Source organism: Petaurus breviceps, unplaced genomic scaffold, assembly GCF_028583685.1.
Source record: "Petaurus breviceps papuanus isolate PSGF00001 unplaced genomic scaffold, PetGlider_PUasm1.0 90842, whole genome shotgun sequence".
Lineage (NCBI taxonomy): Eukaryota > Metazoa > Chordata > Mammalia > Diprotodontia > Petauridae > Petaurus > Petaurus breviceps.
In genome coordinates, this window is record NW_027187358.1 from 25,100,790 (window position 1) to 25,125,406 (window position 24,617).

Genomic DNA, 24,617 nt, shown 5'->3' on the forward strand with positions numbered 1-24,617 from the left:
CACACACACACACACACACACACACACACACACACACACACACACACCATCAAGGGTAGGATTTTCTGGCATTAAAATGATGTATATTCAGAGGACATAGTATTTTGAAGGTATCTCTCTTGTTCTGACTCCCTTCTTGTTGTGCCATCAAACGAATGCCTACCTTTTCTATTCCTGCTGCCAATTCTCTTTGAAGGCATCTAGGACCCCAAAGGAATAGTTTTTAAAGTATACAATTAGCCCTGGAAACCAAAAAGAATAAACAGTCATAGCTTATCACTTTGCCTTGCTAGCGATGCATATCATTTAAAGGGACAAATAAATCATGAAGTTGGGATAATGTACAGGTCATAATTGTGTAGCAACTAAGTTATAGGTCATTGATTGACAGACATATATGGAGGGGCTCTATGTCACTATAAGTGGAAGAGTCCCAGAGAATATTCAATCTACTTCTTTTATATTATGAATGAGGAAAATGAAAGTTAAATAACTTTTGCTTGAGGTCACGTAGCTGGTGGTAGGGCCAAAACTAGAACTGTGGCTCCAATCTTTGCTAGAATATATAAAGTTAGAAAGTGTAAGTTTAAAACATTCCTTATTCCCAAAGTGTTTAAAATGACAAAATCAAAAAGATAATTAGAAACTGTCATCTAAAACATCCTTTTAATGTTTTTAATATATGCTCATATAAAATATTCTTTCAAAATTTCAAGATATTAATTTCTTCTAAATGTAAAAGTATTAGTCAAAAATTTAATAGTCTTAATTTCTTAGTAAAGCCATAATAATAACTGAGTCTTGCCTAGGGTTGTCAGATATTATTTATAAAGTAATTCTTCAGCAATCATCTACCATAATCATATGACATCATGGTTAATTAGAAACAACATCAACTCCATTTTTATTTGTTTTTGTACACTGGAAAATAGGAAAATATCTCTGTACTTCAATGTATGAGTTATGGTGATTTTCAAGTATATAAGTACCACAGGTAACATTTTTTCTTTCCCCTTATAAACTCTGGCTATTTTAAGAGCAACCAATGAATAAAATGATAGAATATTTTAACTCTAACACCTATAGTTGCACACTAAGAAAACAGAAAGCTAGGCATCTTAAGAGCTTCATGAATAATAAGACACTGATAAATTTCTTCAGCTGTTTAAACTAAATTAAGCTGGTATCTCAAACATTTAATTAATATGCTCCATGGAGTTATGCTGAGCCTACCAATACTATTGTGGACTTTAACTCAATGAGATTACCATTTATTGAGCATACATTCTACAAAACTGAGCACTTCCTATATAGCAAGGAGCTATCTTAGGTATGGGGGAGAGGGGGGGAGAGTGGAAAGAAGAATTAAGACATGATCATGGCCCTCACAGTCTAGAAAGAGAGTTAAGAAACAACAATACTTATAAAACTGAGTAAAATGAATGTAGGAGCACAGCTAAGACATAATGAAAGTTTGAACTAGTGGCTGTGGGAAATGGAACAAAAGGGGAAGGATGTATAAGAAGTGTTGTGAAGGTAGACAGAACAATTAAAGGATGTAGTCAAAGATGGCTTGGGCTAATTCGATCCAACTCAACAAACATTAAACAGTCAAAAAGCATTAATTAAGAATCTGTCATGTACCAGACATGGCAAAAGGATGTCACAGGGGAGGATCATGATGAAAATGATTATAATGGTGATAGTGAATATTTATAATGTACTTTAAGATTTGCCTTTAGAGTGCTTTATATATATTATTCCATTTGATCTTCACAATTCTATGGGGCAAGTACTATTGTTACACCCTCTTTAGAAGTGAAGAAACTGAGGTTGAGGGAGGTTAAGAGACTTACTGGAGTCATATACCTAGTTAAATGTCTAAGGTAGAACTGAAACTTAGATCTTTGTTGTGCTAAGTTCAGGGCTCAATCCATGATAGTAAGCTGCTCCTAAAGAAAGCAGTCCTTGCCCTAGAAGACCTTACATTTTGAGTTAACTTGGATGTTAGGTATGCTATTAACAGATAAGTACTTATAAAGATGAATACGTTTTGAGGCAAAGATTTTGAGTTCCATTTTGGAAATATTGAGTTGTTGAGTGTATGTGGCAGATATGTAAGTAGAGATACGCAGGAGATAGTTAGAAATGTGGGTCAGCAGTTCAGAAGAACACATGAGACTGGACATATAGATTTGGAAGTTATCTTCATAGAGGTCATAACTGAGGCCTTATGTATGAAGAGATCGCTGAAGAAAATAAATAGAGAAAAGCAAGCCCCCCTCAAAATCCTAGAAAATGCCAATATTTACAGGGAAAAGGAAGAAAAGTCAATAAAGGGAATTAAGAAAGTATATTTTTAAAAGCTGGAAGAACCTACTTCAATGTTATGAAGATCAACAAAGAAGAATGTTAAGGAGGAATTGGTTGAGTATCAAAGGAAGCAAGGTGGTCAAGAGGACTGAGAACTGAGAAAAAATGTATGTTGTTGATGAGGAGGTCATAGTGACCTTCAATAATTAATGTCAGTAGAGTATTGGTAATAGAATCTAGATTTCAAGCAATTGAGAAGTAAATGAGTAGAGAAAAAGGAAAGGCAGTAAATGGATACAGATTATTTCTTCAAGAAATTTGGCAGTGAATGGAAGAGAGGAATGGTATCACAAGGGAATATTATTTTCATCAGGAAAACCTAAGCAGGTTTGTAGGCAGAGAGAGGAAAAAGCAGATACATAAGAAAAACAGGAAATTATTGCTGATAGATTGAATTAAGGATATAAGTGAAGAGGTGAGCTTTGTAAAGGAAAGGGGATATTTCTAATGGGAGAAAGGTAGATTATGACAGAGAAATGTTTAAATGAAAAGGTTAGAAATGAGAGAGTATAGTTCTGTGGCTTCAAACTCAGTAAAGTAAAGCTGGGTGACAATTATTCGGACTTTATGCTTTTCTATATGCACAGTTCACCTATTAGGGATGGCCAGATTGGAAAGAATTCTATGATATCCAAATCTTCTATCAACTGAAAAACCAATTAAACCCTGGAATAATGGAATAACTAATTCTATGCTTTTTTTTAATCTGGTCAGTAACTACTTAGCAGAAAAATGCTGTTTCTTTCTTATTTTGGTATTTTTTTATTAATGCAGATTAATCTTCAAGAAAGGTATTTTAAATGTCTAGTTAAGACTAATAAAGAATATTAATAAAGTAATTGCAAATCAACACCTTATAGGTGTTATTGATAAACTTGTTACATATTTGCCACTAAATAAGATTCTCCACTATTTTACATCTTAGTTCAAGCAATAGCAACATCACAGCATTCAATGCACCAGCGACATGTTTCTCTGTACATAAAGCCACTCAAAAAAATGAAGTTTAAAGCATTTGTTCATCATTTGCCCTTGGCTCATCTGAGGTATGTAGTATTGTAAAACTTAGTCATGTTTTATTATAGACATCCCACGGATAATTTATAAATTTTTAATGTGGAAAGGCATGAACTACAGAAATGAAAATTAAAAAAAAAAACATGCTTGCATCTAGCGCATATATACCAGAATTTAAATCAACAAACGAAAACTACACGCTAAATGCTATATTAAACTGTGGCCAACAAACAGAAAATTAGTGAGGTTCTAGTATTCTATTTTTAAAATAAAAATTAACAAATTCCTTAGCCTAGGTATGATCAACCAGCAATCACCAAAGCTAATGAAAGAGATCATTAATACATATAATACTAAACACCCTATCACAAAATATCAGGATAAACTCTCTCAAGTTTTACTCCTCTAATGGTAAGAGAAGAATACGACACTACTGAAATCCTACTCCACTACCTCCTCAAGGTGTAGCAGCAAGGCCCTGGATATGTTTCCAAAAGAGTTCATGACAGAGTTGTATTAAATTCAACTTCTTCTGCCCTCCATTAAGTTTGCTGGCTTTTTTGCCACATCACTTTGGAAATGGTAGGAATTCTGGGAATCTAAAACCAAATGTCTTAATAACTTAGGCATATTTCAAGGACCCATGACTTTACTGAGATGGGTACTCTCTTCATCAAAATGGATCGCCACTTTACCATACCTTATTAAATGGTTTCATGAGTTGTGGTTGAGAAGAGTCAAATTCTAGTGGCTAACTTAGTAACAAATCTCTCCAAATTTGGCTAGGCAGTCCTCAAACAACATTTCCAGCTTGGTAGGACTTGTAAGAGTTTGCCTCATACTGGCATGACCTTTCAAAATGGCATAGTGAATAAGGAGCTGGTTTTGGAATAAGAAAGACCTTGGTTCAAGTCCCACCTATGACACAAATTGGCTGTGCAATCCTGGGCAAGTCACTGAACTTCTGAGCTCTCCAGAAAACTCTTTAAGACTCCAAGTTTAAAGGCTAGGTACTGATTTGTACTGGTAGAGAGAATTTCCTCAACAAAGGTTTCCTAGAGGTGAGCTGATGGCACAGTGGAAAGTACTGGGCCTGGAATCAAGACACAACTGTTTACATCAGAAACTGATACCAGGTGTGCAGCCCTGGGTAAGACACTTAACCCCTCTTTGCCTCAGTTTCCTAAAATGTAACATGGGGATAATAAATAGCACCTATGTCCCAGGGTTATTGTGACGATCAAATGAGATTTTTGTAAAAAGCACTTGGCACATAACAGATACTGTATAATTGTTTATTCCTTCTCTCCCTCCTCACCTGCTTATTCCAATTTAATCACTGACCTAGTCCAAAACTTTATATCTAGAAATTTCATTTTTTTAGTAACAATGACTTTCCTCAATATTCTAAGTCAGAAAAAAAAAACCCAACTCATTATTTGAAGATAATTTTAGGTAAACTGAGGTAAAGGGTAGTCACATGACATATTCATATTCATGCAATTAAGTCAGTGGATGAAGTATAAACAAAATCCAGAATAGCTAACTGCTACTCAGCTGCTCTAACTTATGGGTCTCCACTATAAAACAGAAATGTTTCCTTTAATTACAAATATTTTATTCACTATCAGATAATCAGCCAGAGGCTTTTCCATTAAGCTCTTGTACTTGTGGTGTTTTTCCAAGAAGATGAGATTTTCACAACCTATTGTAACATGTGAGGTCTGAAAATACCAAGAACCTGTGGCAAGTCTATTTGTCCTAGGCTGAACTATTTTAATAGAACATGTGCAAGCAAAACTCTGATTACTGGTGTCCATTTTAATGTGATCAAAGCTCTCATCAGTACACACTGATTTTGATACAACCATTATGTCCTTGACATTGCTACCTTACAAAAAGGCTTTATCATTCAATTCATGGCTTCATCAGTTACCAATTTCCCCAGAAGAGACTAAGGAGAGAACGGCTAGCACCAGAGTTTGAGGTGGGTTTTGGTTTGTTTGTTCTAGCTTGGTTATTTAAACACAGAGACACGTAATGAGAAATGAACTCAATAGGCTGCTTATATGTTAAAATGTATAAAAGAAAATCCATTGGGTTAATGAAAAAAGTAAATAACCGAAATAAGTAGATGCTCAAGCCCTTGTCATTGAGAAGCACTTTGTGTATATTTGGCACATATAACAGCAGCAGAGGCAGCGGCAGCAGCAGCGCTGCCCTTGGTGCTGATTTCTTACTACTCTAAATGTCTCCTCCGAGCCAGAATACACTGGCTGTTGCTGATCACGCTGTGAGACACCTGCACTGGCTACTAGGCTTGTCATGACGCACAAAACCCTACCATCTTCAGCTTGACATTGTGCAAGTTATAATTATTCATCCAAATGAATATGTCAGAGCAGCAGCAGCAGACCTCTCATCAGAGCAAAAGAAAAATACATCAAAACATTATCAACCCAGCAGGAAGACAGGGACCATAAGGAAAATTACCCATTTTTAATATGGATGCCACAAAGCCATGTCTATTATTTTACAAAAAGAAAAGAAAATAAAGATCTTCTAAATTTAAAGTCCAGGAGCACTAAAACAGAACTTGATATAGGTAAGAGCAGACAGTTAAAAAAAATCAATTACCTAACATCTATTTACATTATCATTAATGAGATTTTGTATCTATATTGTAGCAGTGGCATTTCTGCTGCTTCAGGAAAGAGTCTTACCAGTGTTTCCATTAAAGATGACCTGAAAATGTTAAAATTTTTAAAATAAAAAATAAAGCCTTTCAAGATAGAATTTGTGTGCCAAATATCCCAATTAGCTAAGAAAATGGAACATTCAGAAAAAATTAACCTGAAAGAATTTCTACTTTCAAGGCCAAAACCATTATTTCCAAAACTCTCATCAGTTCTCAAAGAATCTCAGAATTCATTCTAACTTCACTAACAACATTTAATCTTTTTTTTTTTTTTACAAAATCATAATTTTTGGAACATTGATTTTTGTCCCCTACACAAACCAGCAAGATGATGAATCTAGGTATAAATGTAACTTTCAAAATGAGTGAAGCTGTAGCTAATAGGAAACATAAGAACTTACCTGTGGTGTCCAGGAAACAGAAAATGGAAGCGGTAAATCCACTAAGCAATCTGGTGATTCTGTTGGATACTGTGGGGGGAAAAAAAAGGGACAACTTAAACCATTTCTGCTCCTCTTTGTCTTTCAGGTTACGTGGCTTCCACTAAAATAGAATAGATCTATTTCAAATACAAAGGTTTTATATCTAATTTTCAATCTGGCAATCTCAGAAAGCTTTTGACATTGTGTAAACAGGTAGTACTATAGGACTGTAAGTTCCATGAAAACAGAGGTTGAGTTATCTAAACTTTGTATCACCCTTAGCACAGTGTTGTACACATGGGAAATCCTAATTAAATGCTTATTATTGTAATCTCCTAAAACAAATAAAAAATGTACACAAATATATAAGTACAATGAAAATTACACAGATAATTTTTTCATCAAAGCATGATTTTCCATACTGATACATTTTTATTTTAAGATGAGACAAAGGTTGAGATTCACTTTAAAAAACCACTCACACAAATAACTTCAAGTAAAATAAAGAAGATAAAACTAATGAAAGGGAAAGAAAAGAATGCAAGACTAGTCCATTAAGGGTTGATAAAGTCCAAAATCTGAAAATAATCTGACATTAATAGATCTTAGGTCTGAAATCAATCTCACAAAGTGAAGTCTTTCTGGAGAGGGAAGATTCTCTACCATAGTCATGATAAAGAACAGGGATTTATAACTTCCAAAGGAGGCCACAGAATCTTCCTGGGGTTTTAGATTAGGAAAAGATAATCACATCTTAAAGAGTTTAGGTAGAGTTAATTTAAAGAAAGTTGTCCAATATTTTCTCACCTCTTGAGAGTTCAATTTTAGGATTCTTTACTTTCATAGGTAATTATTTATAATTTTCTCATTATTTTCCTTGAAGGAGACTGAATTTAAGAAGAAAAAAAACAACTTTGTGAAGAAAAAAGACATATGCTGTTTTTGTGTCTTACATTAAATCCCTTTTCTACCTCCCAATTTTAAGTGTTTTCTTGCGTAAGTATAGAAGTGCCAGTTCACCAACAAGAATTTGAGTGGAAATTTATTAGCACCCCAAAAGAGCTCAGTGTTAAAATTAAGATTTTACTCTGCTGAGTGCTATACAAAGAAAGGTATTTATTTAAGCCTGTTGGTAACTTACAATCTAAAATTGATTTAGTTCAAAAAATATTTATTGATACACTGATATAAGCTGATATGTAGAATGATTTAAAGGAAAAACTACAGAACAGCTTAGATATGATGTAGTGATAAGAGCCAACTGACAGTCAAGTCTTGACTGATTAGGTTAATGGAGGGGAACAATAAAGCAGATAAGCTGAGTTTCAGATGGTACAAAAATCATTTATATTTAGCACTGGAGTGTATTGTTGTATTTACCTTCTGGTAAATATATCTGACTTTCTAATAATTCACATCACTCCAAACAAAATAATAAGAGCATGTTGTAAGGCCCTCAACTATTTAAAAAGTGGCAAGTATTTAGTTTCCCTATTTTGTGCACTACTACCTGCTGAGAACTGTCAGTTAGTCCATCAATAAACATCAACTCTCAAACTGATGCAAAGCACCAACCAAATACAGCAAGTGGATCATGAAGTTTGCATTAAATATGTAGCATTCATGGCTTTGGACATAAATGGAAATAAATATACATAGGCCATTATGTTAAGAAGAAAAGCATCTCATCTTACCAGCAAATGATATTTTAAAAACAATAAGACCCTTTATGGTCTTTGGAAAAGCACCTGAGAAAGACTATAAATGACTTAGGAAGAAAGCCTCCACAAAAGAGAAGCAAGTATCACAGAATTCTCAGACAAATATCTTGAGGATTCAATTAAATCTAAACAACAACTTCATTATTCTCTTTCTCTACTGTTTCTATAAAATCTTTTGTAATACTAAAAAGACAGACTTTAAAAAATAAATAAAAATAATAACAATAATAACAAACAAAATGAAGAAATCTCATTATCCTCTTAAAACTTTCAGGTCTCCCAAAGATCAAAATGGATGTCAACTAATCTAAAGCTAAGGTTTTTTTTTTTTTAATATATCAATCTAATAGGGTTGTTGCCCATTCCCATGTACCCAGTCATTTCAGTGGGTTCTAGAAATATAGGTCAAGAACTTTAAATCTTACTCCCTAATTTAACTTTTAACTTTAGTTTTGAAAGATACTGCTTCTTTTTTTTAGCTTTTATATGAGAGTGAACTTATCAGACTTATTTAGCATGAAGCCTCTCATACACCTGTCCCCTGAAACAGAATGCTGAGTTCAAGGTGAGAGTTCTTATGTCACAAGACATTATAGTCTCTTTAGTAGGAACCTCTGCTTTGAAAAAGTGCCAGTCTCTTATGTGTTGAATATATGAATTAAGCATTGTAAACCATACACAGTGAATCTATTTTCCTTTCGGTACTTCTGATGTTAGACTAAACAATGTAATGCAAGTAAGGTAAAGAAGAAGGGTATAGCATGTAAGATTGGCATATAATTACTTTGACACATCATTCTTTTCACAAAAGTTTCTGCTTAAAAAAAGCATCCACAGCTTCACAGGATTTTAATTCAAAGTGAAGAAAATAAAAAGTAAAGTAAATGCTCAATCTTTAACCTTGGTGGTGTCCTATCAAACAACTATATGTCTAAATATAATCTATGTCAAAGTAAGCACAAAGTAGGCACATCTTTCTGATGAAAGAACCAAAGCTCATCTCTACTCAGGCCCTCTGCCTGATTTAACAAATCAAGTGCTCTTGCTCTACTTTTGAAGGCAAAAATACTTGCAAATGAATGAGCAGAAAATCTTTTCAGACAAACTATCAACCACTTAAAAAAAATTACTTACTCAAAAAAATCTGCTTCATGAGATGTTAATAAGCAGTTCATCAAATGTTATCCCCTACACTGAAAAAAAAAATCCCTAAGATTGATACCTAGTTTATGAATCAGTAACTTTAATACAAAGAATAGAACACTGCCACACCCATTTTCATGATACTTTATCTGTATCTGTAAATGTCCAGCAAGCAGTAATTTCCTCAGCAGCACTTTACCAAATTTCAAGACATCTACCACAGAGTCACCACCAAATTCTCAACTTGAGTTTTACTTGGAAGTTTTAAGTGACTAAAAAGGCTCTAAGTGACATAAAGCATTTTTTTCAGAGATCACTGAAACAGTCAATTTAGAGTGCCCTTCTTGAGCAATGAAAACACATGATGACTATCATAATGTGACATCCTATTAAGTATCAATGGCAGTAGCTGCTACAGAATCATGGGCAGTTTTTAGACTCTTAAAACAGACTTTTTCCTCACAGAAAATTCAGCATAAGATTTTTGTCTTGGGCTTTTTTGAGCCTTTTAGCTCCTGATTCCATAGCTTCAGGCGATACTGCTGTGTCCTGTGGTAAGGAAACACAAAGCAGGGTGATGCTGGGGGATATTCCCACCCCAAGTGATCAAATGGGATAATCTGTTTGGCCTGGAATCCTGATTTTCCTTGAATTTGAAAGGAAAATTGAGGCTGTCCTTTGAAATTAAAAAGACAATTTTATTTATATATCTTAGATGACTCACAGCAAATTTTTTTTTTGGCCTTTTGGAGGGCACTTGGGGTTAAGTAACTTGCCCAAGGTTAGTTTTTTTTGTGTGGGTGTTAAGTGTCTGAGGCTCAAACCAAATTCAGGTCCTCCTGTCTCTGGGGCTGGTGATTTTACTCACTGTGCCACCCAGCCGCACCCCCAACTTCCGCAAAAATAAAAAAAAAACCACACACACCTTAAAGATAGTTTTAAAACAATAAAGCATAAAATTTCTGATGATGTATGTGTGTTACAAGAGTGTCAATATGTATTATCAAAGGGTGGGAATGGAAATTTATTTCTTTCACTTTGTTCTTAGGTAGGGATCCTTTTGAGCCTGTTTCATTTAGTTTAAAATAGCTTCAAGGTACTGAGGCTTGATAAGGGCCTTTGAACAAAATTTTTGTAAGAATGGTAACTCAACCATTTCAACTCTAATAGTATTTAATATCTATATTCTTTGAGGCTACTCAGTGATGCCCTATCTGACTCAGGTTCTTACTTTCCACACCTAGAAAAGAGATGGTCTATTTATATAAAATGACAGGCCACTTATTTTCAGGTTAGTAAAAATAACTTTGCCCTTCTCTCATAGCCTATAACTCAGTTTGAACTGATGAGCTGCATCACATACTTTAAATGGACAGTTGCATCTATCATTGCATAACTGACATTCTGGAAACAAAATATCCCTACAAGAGAAACTTACTTGCAACAGCTTTCATTCAGATTCTATTAAAGCTGAGATCCTAATAAACAATCCCATTTACAACCAGAAGCATGCTGACTTCTCCATTCCTTTCGAGAGGAAGGAAAATACGATCTCCTAATTCATTCCCAACTGTCTTAGAACCTTATTTTTACTTATGAACTCTACTATAACAGCTGTGGCTGCTGTATAAGGTAACACCCAAAAAGCCCTTCTGAAATTCTAAGATTCCTTTTACTAGTTTTTATAAGAAGTAGGAAAGAATGATAAACAGTAAGTCAAACAAAATGATAATCAGTAAGCAGAATTTAAAATTTTATTCATTCCAGTCTTTGCAACAACAAATACCTTTTCTGTTTGTTTTATAAACAAACAGAGTTTCATTAAAAGTCCTGGTGGTTGTCACTATAAGACTTTTTCTGAGGATAAAAAGACTTAGGAGAGCATTCCTATTAACTAAAATGGAAAGTGAGATCATTTCATGCCAATTAAAACACAATTGCTACACTTCTCTTAAAAATAAGATTATTTCTTATTTATTCTGTCTTACAACTTTAACACAAGATGGTCTTAAAATTCTATTATTCAAAATTAAGTGGAAAGAAGGAAGGAAAGAGAGCAAGAAAGAAAGCAAAGGGGTAGGGACTGATAAATGGAGTGATTTCTCAATATGTCTTATATGGGAACCATCAGATATCAAATTTCTATGTCACCCAGCACACGCTTTTATATATTAATTTTCTCTTGTGGCAAGCTTAAATGCCAGACACATTTTTAAAAAGGACAAACACAATTGATCTTTTCATCACTACAATCTTCTGAAATAGAGTTGATTGATGACTACTAAGTACAATAAAAAAGTTACATGTCCTGATTTTCTTCATATTCTAGTGTTTCCCTAGTTACTACTATGTAAGCCTCTAATCTACAGAAATTGTCTATTCCAATTATTATTCAAAAACTACATCCCAGGACCATCAAAATAAAGTAAAATAGCATTGTTCTGAGTCAGTAAACTGAACATGTTTTTATTGAGTAGTAGTGATTGCCAATATGCTAAGAATTCTATGGCAGGCATAACCTGCCTAAAGTTTTTACAATATATCAAAGAAAAAAAAAAATTTCAGGAATACAAAACACAAAGGAAACAGGGAAAGGAAGGGAAATTCACTGAGGGGAATGAAGGCAAAAGGGAAAAAGGGATGGCTATTCAAGAGCACCTAGTGGACTTAAGTGTCAGCATCATCTCAGTAGATCTCAGCCAAGGACTCCAGATCCGTGGAACTCTGGCACTTGAGATAGGAGAAACATCCAGTGTAATGATCTTGTACTAATTTCAAAATATGACTGATGCCAGGGCTTGCTGTTTCCAGATGTGAAAACATTCAATTTTCATAATTCTGACTACTCCCTTCATGCACATACATGTATAGATAGGCCTATATTGATAATACAGTTAATACTACTATTTTAATATGCACAGAGAAACTTGTGTTCCAGCATAGAGGATACATATTTATTATATATTAATTCTAAAGAAATAAATTCTTTTTACCTAAAAGACATGTTAGTTGGTTCAAATGAGTACTAAAGGACTTGACAAAGAGCTCCCAGTAACAATTTTGCTCCAAAGCTTTTTAATCTAATATGAATATTCAGATAACTATTTAAATCCATATCTTCATTTGAAAACCAACAGAAGTTTCTAGCCTATTACCTGTAAAAATGCCTATTTAAAAAAAAGTTATAGTGATTAATGATCATGAATTACCATTTGCTAAATGCTCAATGTATGGTGAATAATACTGTATTTGGTCTTTAGAAAATAAGAGGAAGGTATCATCTACATAATAACTCAAAGGACTTTCAAACTTCAACATTTTAAATGAAAGTTTCTTAAAAAGTACTATCTATACTTTCTCATGCTGTGTGCTCAGCCTCATTCTTAAATTGTGACAAAAAAATCAAAATAACAAAAAGAACTCTGTCAAATCATTAATTACTCCTTTTAAGTTACTTGATCTTTTGAGACAACCATAGGAAGTCAATTCATTAAAATGAGACAGAAATAAAGAAATCCAGAAATTAGTTTTCTCAGGCTAACTGACACAGCTAAGATTCTGTGACAGTCTACTGGAGAGGAATCCAGATATGGGCTTAGTAGAAGTCTTATCTCCATCCAGTTGCATGATCATTGACAAAACACTAAACCACACTCAGTTTCCGCTTATTAATATGGAAAGCAGGGATAATTTTGCTCTACCTGCCTCTGGAATTGTTATGAAGAAAATATTTTTCTTCTTAATCTTTTCTTCTTAAGTATAAACCATTACTACCATGTCAATGATAATTATTTAAATGAAAACAAAACTTCACCTTTGCCTTTAGCTTGAGAGTGATTAGATGTTCTCTCCCAGAAGAGTCTTTGGCTTTTAACTTGATGGTACTAAAGGAAGTATCCACATATGCAAGTCTGTGGAAGAAAGAGAATGAAAATAATGATAACATTTAAGGGAATTACAATTTGATTTTTTTTTCCTGTGCTCCTATTAATCTATTACAAATATTAATCAGAGGCAGTCCTGCGTGGCAGCCATTTCTGCGGCTGTAGATTTACTGCTGTTAATACACCGGCCTGGTGCTTAATGCAGTCATATATCTCCAGGTTATTTACAATGTGTGTCAAGGCTCACGCTGTGGTCAGTGAGCACCATGTTTCAGTTTTCCATCACTGGAACCTTTGGCACACACAGCATGTTCCTGTCAACCTCTACTTAGGTACACATTAAACTTCCTGTCAAACTCTTTGATCCATTTTTGCAGTTTCATACAGTATGAGCCTTTTATGCTTTTTTTATTTGTTTTTCTCCTCAATGAACTTCTCCTTTATTATCAATACTGTTCTTGTAGAATATCCAGCTGATATTAGTTCATATACACAAATTGATCCTCCAAGGAAAATGCTATACAAGTACAGGTACAACCTGACTTATTTCCAATAAATTTTCCTTCATAAAAAAAGTTTTATTCAATATACAGAAGTATATTCAATATACTTCTGACACTTAACTTTGGTCCATATAACTAATATTTTAAACATATAGCATAAGCACAGTTGTTTTGGTTTTAAGTTGCTACAGAAACATGAATTTCCTACAATGGAGACCAATACACTTTGAAATACATCATTCTGTGGAAATATGGTCCCCTGAGTAGTATAAGCTACTGCCAAAAAGGTTCAAATTTAGCAGTATATTTACTAGTGAACTGGGCATGCGGATATTTTTTGACATTTTTACAATACCATTCTCTTGTAAAGATAAAAAGCAGTCTAAGAGTATTGCACAACTTATCACCTAGACTGATGGCAAGACCCATTAGAGTTCAAAACTAGCATTAGCCTCCTGACCTATGTAACAATTTTTTTTTATACCATTATATGTGAGTCCAGTCACTTGAGCTGGCATGCTGGGAAAATGGCTTTTTTGCAAGAGATGCTGGGCAAAGAATTGTGGAGCTCTCTTTTCTGCAGTGAAAAATAGATTTGAACCAAAGAGGGCACAAAGTCTTATCTAGAAGAAGCAAAAGAAGAAAAACCATTTGCAACCCATGGTTCTAAACTTTAACATACGATATTAAAATTGTTTTGAAAAAATATTGTTAGAAAATCTACTTATATGCATGTGAATGCCTACCCCAACATCACCCCTGGCAGCCAAATATCAAAACTCCATTTATTTATCAAGGGAGTACATCAACATGACATTACCTATCTATCCAGATATTTTGTAATATCTGGTGATTTGGTGGTTTCCCAATAATCAAGTAACATTTTTCACCTTTCATGAGTTCGACCAGCAAGGTACCAAACGCTGCCTTAGTCACAGGTACATAGTCAGGTATTCACACAAGCTTGCCTCAAAATGTTTATAGAATGGGAAATAAATCATTATTAAGTTTTTACTATATAGCAAAAGAAAGCAAAACAGACCCTGCTCTCAAAGACCTCACATTTTAAGTAGAAGAAAGAATATACATGGGAGAATTCAGCTACAGTGCAAATGGAAACCTGTTTGTCCTTAGGATATAAGTGGAAGGCAGATGACCCGGACCCTAAAGTCCAAAGGCTTTTTTTACTGGGAAAGCAAGATTCATACAGGATCAAGGATGGTGGGATGCATAATGGGGGAGATGGGGAAGGTCTCATGCCTATCTGGTGTACTCTGCTTGTCCAGCACAATGGGATGATCTCTAGGCTAGACAGTTAGTGATTCCTAGGTAGGTTGGATCTAGGTTTAAAATAGTTTTGTTAATTGCAAACAAAAAATAAACACTAGATATAGTCTTCATTACTATTATTATCATCAGCAGCATCGGTATTATTTCTACCACCACCACCTATCATTTATATGACTTTAAAATATGATACTTTTAAGATTTTCAAAGCTCTTTCTATTATAGGTAACAGGAAAGAAAAATGAGATTGGTTTCACATGGCTTAAAAAATAAGGACTATACAAGAGATGCCTGATCTACTCCAAGGGAGGCAGCAACATCAACCCTGATCTTTGATGAGTAATTCTAAAAACCCTAACTGAAACCAGATAGCTTTATTTTTACTATCCCTATGCAATCTCACCTTTGTTTCACAATTAGCATAAAATGAGAAGGGGGAACCAGTTTTGTTCTGATTTAACAAGAAGAACTCTTGACAATTGGGACTTCTTTCCAAGCAGATGCTTGTACATTTAAAAAATAACATACCTCTGACAGATCTAGCTAAAATGAAAGAGTAGAGAGGGAAGAGAGAAATCTGAAATGCTGAGCAGTTGAGTTGAAAGGGGGATCACACTTCATTTACTAAATAAAATGTCTGTTAAAAGAGTCTCTTTCTTATCAGCATTAGGTGGCTTCATAATTTGAGAGCATATGGTGGTTGGAGTGAATAAGCATCCTACCTAGTTCCAAAGTTTGTTTTGCTGAAATGAATTACTTGATTCCTTCAATTCTCGGATGCTGCCCCTATTGAAATGGAAACCTTGTTTACTGGCAACATTGATGTTTTCAGCTATATTTCTTTAAAAGGCCATTTTGCAAAATTACATGGTAAGAAGTAGAGAAGATGCTATCAAGACCTCTATTTGTATCATTCATCTTTAAAATTCAATATAATATCCTGTATGTCCTATTTATATCTACCTGCCTCTGTGGAGAAAAAGGGGGTTTTTTAGTTTAGTTTGTTTCCATATTCAAATACCAACAAAAAATAAATTCAGCTTTTAATTCTTTGTTCTACTGTTATAAAAATTTACATTGGATTAAAAAAAAGAAAGAATAAAAGATGTAAGGGTGGAAGTCAGCATAGATAACAACTCTACCACACATCAAATAAAGTGCCAAACTCTGATATATTTACCAGGTAAGAACATATTTGGATTATTCACTAGGTTCAAAACAAGGCCTAAACACTTCAGATTGGCTGAGGGGCCTGGTCATGTTTTCAGTGGCCTCTAAAAAACCACTGAACAATTTGGAATTGGAGGGTTGGGTGTCTGGCATGCAACAGAAAATTCTAGAAAAACTGAGACAGAAATGCTTGAGGGGGGGAAGAAAAGAACATTTTAGTCGTTGCTTTGGTCTCCTTCTCTCCTCCCCTTGATCTGAAAAGGACTTCATGAATTTCAGAGCTTGAGAGAATTTGGGATTTTTCATTCTCCCAGCATCCTTGGGAAACCAGCAGCTGGGTTTTCTTGAGGATCCAGTGAGATAATAATTGTAAAGCACTTAGCACAGTAACTGTGTTAGTGCTATAGAAATGTGACCTATTATTAGTGAAGATTATTACAAAGAGCTCAGCAGAAAATTTACACCATACCTAAAGAGAGCATCTTGAAGATTCCGGCAAAAGGAGTTTGAGGAACTATGAGTTATCCCTTTGCTGAAGTTATCCCTAAATTTGAACCTACATTCCCTTGGATCTTAAATGTACTGGAAGGAGAGTATTTCACAAACTTGGGGGAAGGGGGGGGGGGGAAGGAATATTTTTAACTATTTTTTTTCTTTTTACAAAATACCCCACTCTAAAACCTAATGGAGTCAGTCATAATTTATATGAATATATAATCAAAGCAGGAAGCACAATGTTGGACGCTCATGAACTACCGAGCATTAGAAAAGTACCTCTAACCTCTAGGGACACAGGTAGCCACGTTCTATCAACTTGACATTCATGCACGGGTGGAGAGTGTGATGGGGGGGTCGAAGAGGGAGGGGAATTGGAATAGGCAGGTGGTGGGGAGGAGGTAGAAGAGTAATTCCAGAGCTCACTTGTGCTATAAAGAAATGTTCTAACCATCCCTCTGACAAAAAGAATTCTGTAAAGTAAAACTACCAAATTTTTTATTTAAAAATAGAGCTAGGTCTATATACTATCTTCTAAAAAACAGTATGACTTTCTTATACTATCTTACTAAAGTTTCAGAATTCCCTATCACAAGAGAGAACACAACCCTAAATTATACATCTAAAAACAAATATAATAATATACTTATATTTGATCCAAGTCATAAAATATTTACTAAATTGTTGCTAGAATTGTGCTGTTTTAAGGTTACATTCTATTGAAAGAAATAAAGCATTTATACATACATATATACATATATTTTGCGTGTGTGTGTATATATATATATATATACACACACACACACATACAATATATGGGGACAGAGAGAGAGAGAGAGAGAGAGAGAGAGAGAGAGAGAGAGAGAGAGAGAGAGAGAGAGAGAGAGAGAGAGAGAGAGAAAGTAGAAACAAGATAATTTGAGGAAGGAAAGAAACTGAACAACTGGATTCAGTAAAGGTTTTAGGTAAAAGGGGGCATCTGAGTGAGCTAAGGGAACTAGGAGACAAAGGTGAAGAATGAGTGAATTCTAGACATGGGGGAAAACAGTCTGTTAAAAAGGCATAAAGGAAGGAGAAAGAATATCCAGTAACTAGGTCAGGTTATACTAGAATATGAGTGCATGAAGAACAATATGAAATAACCCTTAATTTAAGAGGAAAGTGGGTCTGCAGGAGGCTTTAAATGCCAGGCTGAGGGGTCTGCATTTTATCTGAGAGATAATATAGCACAAGTTAAGATTTCTGAATCAGGGATTGTTGTCATAAAGGCTGGATCTTCCTAATATTAATTTGGTAGCTTTGTGGATAATATTTGGAGAGGGAAGAGACTGGGGGAATGTAAACCAATTAGGAGACTACTGCAATGTTTCAGGTAAGAGAGGATAAGGGCCCAAACGAAGGGAGTGACCATGCAAGTGTAGAGGAGGCAGATTTGAGGGATGTTGCAGAAGTAAAATCAACAAGAACTGGAACTGAGGAAGAAGGAAGTATCAAGGATGATAGAGACTATGAGTGTGGATGAGTGGAAGGAAAGTGAGGGCCTAAAGAGACATTGGGGACTTCAGAAGCGGGGAAAGTTTGGAAGAGAAGATAAATTCCAATCCAACAAGTACTTATTAAGTATCTATACCGTGCTGGGGATAAAAGATAAAACAAAAGACAATTCTCACCCTCAAACAACTACGTGCTTCTTAGTTCCATAGGATGAAAATCTTGTACAAATTTTCCCAAATATTAATAGATTCTAGCTAACGTTATAATTCTGAAAAGCCCTCAAGTTTACAATCATTTGAGTTAGTCATTCAAATTATGATGTGCCAAGGACTTAAAATAAATTGTGCCAGATATAGAAAATCAAGCAGTAGACCAAAAAGAAAAACTCCCCACTTCTTTCCCATTCATTGCTTAGAAATTGGCTCCCACTAATGAACTAAACTGGCTCTCCTGCTAACGACATCATTATAGCCAGACTTACTAATCTGTATAAATCCTCACCCTCTTTGACCTTTCAATTGCATCTGACAGTGTTGATCAACCTCTCCTTGAAACTGTCTCGCTTGGCTTTCATGGCACTGAACTCGCCTGGTTCTCTTCCAACCTTCCTACAAAGCACAATCCTTAACATTCTCTTCTCTAGTTACATTTATATACTTTTAATCCATTCTCAATTTAAATTAGAGGTCCTATGCTCATGGTTAACGAGTCTACAACTCTAGTTCATACTCTCTACCTAATTTCCAATTCTGCGTCTCTACCTTCTCCCAAAATGTCTCTACTTAGATGTCCTGTCATGACTTGAAATTCAACTTGAAAAAGAATAAAATCAACAGCTCCTGGTCCTACTCTTTAAAACTCCTCATTTCTGTCAACAGCAACATCCTCCTCCATGATCTCATAATCAAAGTCTTGGAATCACTTTGGACTCTAAAAAAAGAGCACTGAATTTGGCAATCTTCCTCTGCCACTTACTTATTACCCAAATCTGGCAATTCATTTACAGGGTCTTGATTTCCTTATCTGTAAAATAATGGTTCTAAACTCCCTATGACAGTCACTTAGAGTATAAAGCCACCATCTTAGCCAACGCTTCTGTTACTAGTATTCTAAAGTCTTCCCTGTGTCTATTTAACCACTAGACCTATTCATTCCAGAAACCACAGCCAGGTTGATTTTAACTGCACATACAAAGTAGAACAAAAAGAGGTTTATATGTGAAACTGTGAATTATAAGGAAGAGGAAATAGGCTGGTCCTATAGTAAGGGCAAAAAAGGAAAAGTGAACAGAATCAGGAGTAATAGAGGAAGGCATCCACAGCATGGGGTAGACAACCTAAACTGACTTTTGGGAGAACCCGGCAAACACGAATAAGTGACGATCTATATGGTTGAAGGAACTCCTAACTTGATGAGATCCCAACTCTATTTCTGTGTGATAGCCTTTTAGTTCATAATTTTACAATAGTCAAAGAAAAAGATGAGAACTTACAATATAATGAAATTCAACCTACATAGTTATAAAGTTAAATGAACAATGCTTCTCTGAAGGCAACATGCTGAATTTTGTTGAGCGAAAAAATGCAAAGGCATTTCTAAAATATATTAAGTCCTAATATTATTTAACCAAAACATGTTCCAATCAAGTCCTATTCTGATGCTCCAGAGTCACACAGAGGCCACTCTGAGGTCTGAAAAACTATGTCAATGGAGCAACATTGGCAGGTGCTTTCAAGCTAAAAGGCTTTGAGTATGGGCCCAAGAATGGGCAGGATGTCTGTTCAAGGACCAGCCTTGCTAACTAAGTGTAAAAAGTCTCATCACCAGCTTAGGCTTTACCAGTCTTAATCACAAAGAGGTATATCTGTTAATCACAGCAACTCTCCAAGATTACCCACTAGTCAAAATGCATTGTGATGTGTCAGTGGAGGGATTGCTCACTACAATGAAATAATAGATATCTTAAGTGCTGAAGAAATATTAAACAATAAACATACTTATCCCAACCCAGAGTTTCTATTTCTTCAACAAGACACGAGTAATAACGAGGAGGAGGCGGTGGTGCATACAGCTCCTGTTTATTCTTCAGCGCAACTTCCTATTGAAAGAGAAAGACAAATACATATACACACATCAGCTCTAATGTGATGGGATCAGTATCGAATTACCATAAACAATTTCACTAAAATTCTCTGGGTTAATGCAAAAACCCTATAAATCTGGCTGACTCAAACTTCTTCTCAGTAGTGGTGAAGCATGGGAAAGTTAAAGAATTTATCAGGTAATAAAGAAAGTCAGTGAGGATGCTGGGGGAGGAGGGGGGGATTTAAGATTTCTGAGCCTTCACCATCCATTAAACGTCACTCAGACCATAAAAAAAGTAACTATCCTCAAACTCTTCTGAATCTATCAAGAGGAAAAAAAGTAACTCATGAAATGCTTCAAGTGGCTTCATTGCCACAAAGGGAGAAACTCACTACTTCAGCGAGCTTGCCTATCTTTTCCTATTAGTATATCCTTATCCAAATAAAGAAACAAAATAGTCGATAGCTGTTCTAATTATCCATGTCCTAAATCAGGGAAGAAGAACCTGCATCCTTGAGGCCACATGTGGTCATGTAGGTCCCTGGATACAGCCTTCTGAGTCCAAATTTAACAGAACCAATCCTTTCATTAAGGGGATTTGTTTTGTGAAGTTTGGATTCAGTCAAATGGCCACATTTAAGGACCTAGAGGGCTACATATGGCCTCAAAGCTGCAGGTCCCCCATCCCTCATTTGCTCTATTATTTTATATAGTATTCTCTCCCTCTTTACCAAGGCTTTTCGTCATTCATCAATAACTAGAAAGTCATCCAGAAAAAAACATACCCACACATCAATAATGACAGCTGACATATTTATACAGCATATTTAGGATTGTAAAACACTTCATAAATATTATCTCATTTCTTCTTCACAGCTCCCTTAGGAGGCAGGTGCTATTATTATCCCCAATTTACAGATGAGGAACCTGAGGTAGACAGAGATTAAGGGACTTGCCCAGGGTCATACAATAATAAGTATCTGAAGTCACATTTGAACTCAGGTCTCCCTAGGTCCATGTCCAGTACACTATCCATTATACCACCTAGCAGTCAAGAGAATGAGAGGAAGACCCACGCCACCCCGAACACAGAATGGAAGCCATATAGAAGATGGTCTAAAGAATCACATGATCTAAATTGGAATTGATGGGTCATGATAATCACCCAATGGATGAAGGACCCACATCATTGATTCACTGTAGTCATGGCTACATTGCTCTCTATTGATCTATCTAAGGTGATATAGTCAAAAACCTACAACTAAAATTTATAGAGAAAACAAGATTGAAATCAACAATGATGGTGCAGTTGGCATTAAGAATGAATACTGCTCCATTTTGAAGTTGCTAACGTTTACAAATTTGGCATTTGAAAATATATTTTAAGATACTCTCAACTTTATTGACTGTAAGAAATATTTACAAATTACTTTGGTGTTCACATTGTCAGAAAAGCCAGAAGGCATTACGAAAGTGTAGGAGTGCAACAGAAGGAGGAAAGGAATTGACAAGAAAAACATTGGGGATGAGACAGAAAATTTAAGTTTTCAAAAAAAAAAAGTTGGGAGGGGAAGAGAAAAGCAGGAAAAGAGAGCCATCAAAGTTTTTTTTCTTAATAGTATTTTTTTTCCAATTACATGTAAAGATGGTTTCCAACATTCATTTTTGCAAAATTTTGAGTTCCAAATGTTTCTCCCTGCTCCCCTCCCCTCCCATCTCCCCAAGAGAGCAAGCAATTTGATATAGGTTATATATGTACAATCATTTTACACATATTTCCACGTTAGTCATGTTGCGAAAGAAGAATCCATACAAAAGGGAAAAACCATGAGAAAAAAAGAAACAAAAAAAACAACAAAAAAGTGAAAATAGCATGCTTAGATCTGCACCCAGACTCCATAGTTCTTTCTATGGATGTGGTTAGCACTTTGCATCACAAGTCCCTCAGAATTCTCTTGGATCATTACATTGCTGAGAAGAGCTAAGTCTATCAAAGCTGGTCATCACAACTTTGCTGCTACTGTTATGTTCTCTAGGTTCTACTCACTTCACTTAGCTTCAGTTCATGTCTTTCCAGGTTTTTCTGAAATCCATGTGCTCATCAGCACTGGTGATTTTATAGCACAATAGTATTCCATTACATTCATATACCAAAGATGAGGTGCAGGCTCTGGGAACCCCCTTGAACTCTGATTGAATCTTCCCATTTGATGAGGCATTTGCATGAGGCCATAAGCCTTTCATTGTGGCTCTGCCCAAACCTTTATTAGCTTGGCCCTCCATTGTCAACCTTGAGCCTATCAAAATATTTATACCCAAATCAACTGTTATCTGACCCCATTAACTCTTCCTGAAAATCGTCCCCAAACTCATTACTGGAGTCTAACCTCATTGACTCCTGACGACCCTCCCCAAACTCCTCCTCTAGACCACCCCTAGATTTGTCCCACACCCTTTCTGTATATAAGACCCCATCTTGCTCCATGTGGTGTGAAGAGTGCCATAGAATTTTCTAGCACAGACTTACTCTGTGTCCAATACAAGTGAACTTTTAATAAACTTTACTTTTCTATGGCTTAGAGAAGACTTGAGTTGAATTCATTCGAAAGGACCTAGCGTGCTGATATTTTGGGGTCTTGAGCACCCCTATGCTAATAAGCCTCATCATTTTATGGTGACCCTCTTCACTAAGACTTTTTCAGCCATTCCCCCAACTGATGGGCATCCCCTCAATTTCTAATTCCTTAGCACCACAAAAAGAGTTGCTAGAAATATTTTTTACAAGGGATCCTTTTCACTTTTTTTATGATTTCTTTGGGATACAGACCTAGTAATGGTATTGCTGGATCAAAGGGCATGCATAGTTTGGTTTCCCTTTGGGCCTAGTTACAAACTGGAGAGCTCTCATTTTAACCCATAGTGTAATCCTACATAAGTTACATCCTCTTAGTGCTACCCAGGCAATTCTTTTTTTTTTTAAAGCAATCGGGGTTAAGTAACTTGCTCAAGGTTACACGGCCAGTTATTTTGTGTGGGTGTTAAGTATCTGAGGCTGGAACCAATTCCAGGTCTCTCGTCTCTGGGGCTCTTACTCATTGTGCCACCTAGAGCCCCCCCCCCCCAACCCCCCCTCCCGGCAATCCTTTATGCTAAATTACAGAAACTGTATTGGCAGAGGAAATCTCTTCCCTAAAAAGAACATTGGCACACTAATGAAATCACAGGTCTAGTGAAAAGACAGTAACAACAGAAAATGTATTTTCATTCTGCAAAGGCATAATTCTCCATGGAAAATTAATATGAAAATAAGTGAAAAGATTATTAATAACCAATGATTTGGGGAGATCCAGTCTTCTCCCTTTTTCTATAGTCCTCATTTCAAAGTTCATTCTTTTGAAGGGCCTTACAGATAATGAGATGGAATTAACTCTCCTCAATTTTGGTCAGATCCCACCTAACCTTAGAAGGAATTTAATTTTGTCTTCTACTCAGGTTTGGGTGGGGTTAAATTCTTTGATTAGATTGCAAAGCTGGGGGTGGTCTGGGTGTACATATAGTCTCTTTGTCCAAGAGTGACTCGACATTACTCTCTCAGTCCCTCACTGGAGTGATTCCATTTCTCACAGTAATATTCATTCTCTCATTGTTAACCAATCAGAATTGATTGCCACCCTCAGGAATACCCACTCTTCCAAGGGCATATACCGTGTTTCCCCGATAATAAGACACTGTCTTATTAATTTTTTGGACAGAAAAACACCAGAGGGCTTATTTTCAGGGGAGGGCTTATTTTAATGAACATTGACAGCAATTTTAATAAACAGGTAAATGTGAACAAAAAAATGTACCTTTATTCAATAAGCAAATCACTGGGGAAGAACAGGATGACGCGCTCACTGCTGCAGCTCTGACTGGATGCAGTTCGGAGCGCGGCGTGCGTTTCACGGGGGGGGGCGGGGTGGACGGTGCACACAGAGGGTACTGTAATGTAGCGTGTAGCGCAGGGGATCACCTTCACTACAGTAGCAATCTCAATAGGGCTTATTTTCGGGGGAGGGCTTATTTTAGAGGAATCTTACACAGTAAGGGGAGGGCTTATTTTCGGGATAGGGCTTATTATCGGGGAAACACGGTAAACTATGAACCCACAACCATGAGGAGTCTTTGGCATTCGAGAGTGCCATTGATCTCTTTTCTTAACAAAATGCTAACATTATTACTAAAATGATTAATTACCCAGACATTATATCTCTCAAACTTTTTAAGCATCACAAAATGATGGTAATGACAGAGATTTCAGATTTAAAAACAACTTACATAAAAAA

General features: G+C 35.7%; 1 protein-coding gene across 2 annotated transcripts in view; it reads right to left on the reverse strand.

Annotated features, from left to right (window-relative positions):
• FANCL (FA complementation group L) overlaps positions 1-24,617 on the reverse strand; it is an 81,027-nt gene that overhangs the window by 27,399 nt on the left and 29,011 nt on the right. For both annotated transcript variants that reach the window (XM_069071771.1, XM_069071772.1), the window contains 3 exons: positions 20,205-20,305; positions 13,189-13,285; positions 6,490-6,558 (listed from right to left, as the gene is read on the reverse strand). In XM_069071771.1, coding sequence (XP_068927872.1) covers positions 6,490-6,558; positions 13,189-13,285; positions 20,205-20,305 — 267 coding nt within the window. The remainder of the gene's footprint in view (positions 1-6,489; positions 6,559-13,188; positions 13,286-20,204; positions 20,306-24,617) is intronic.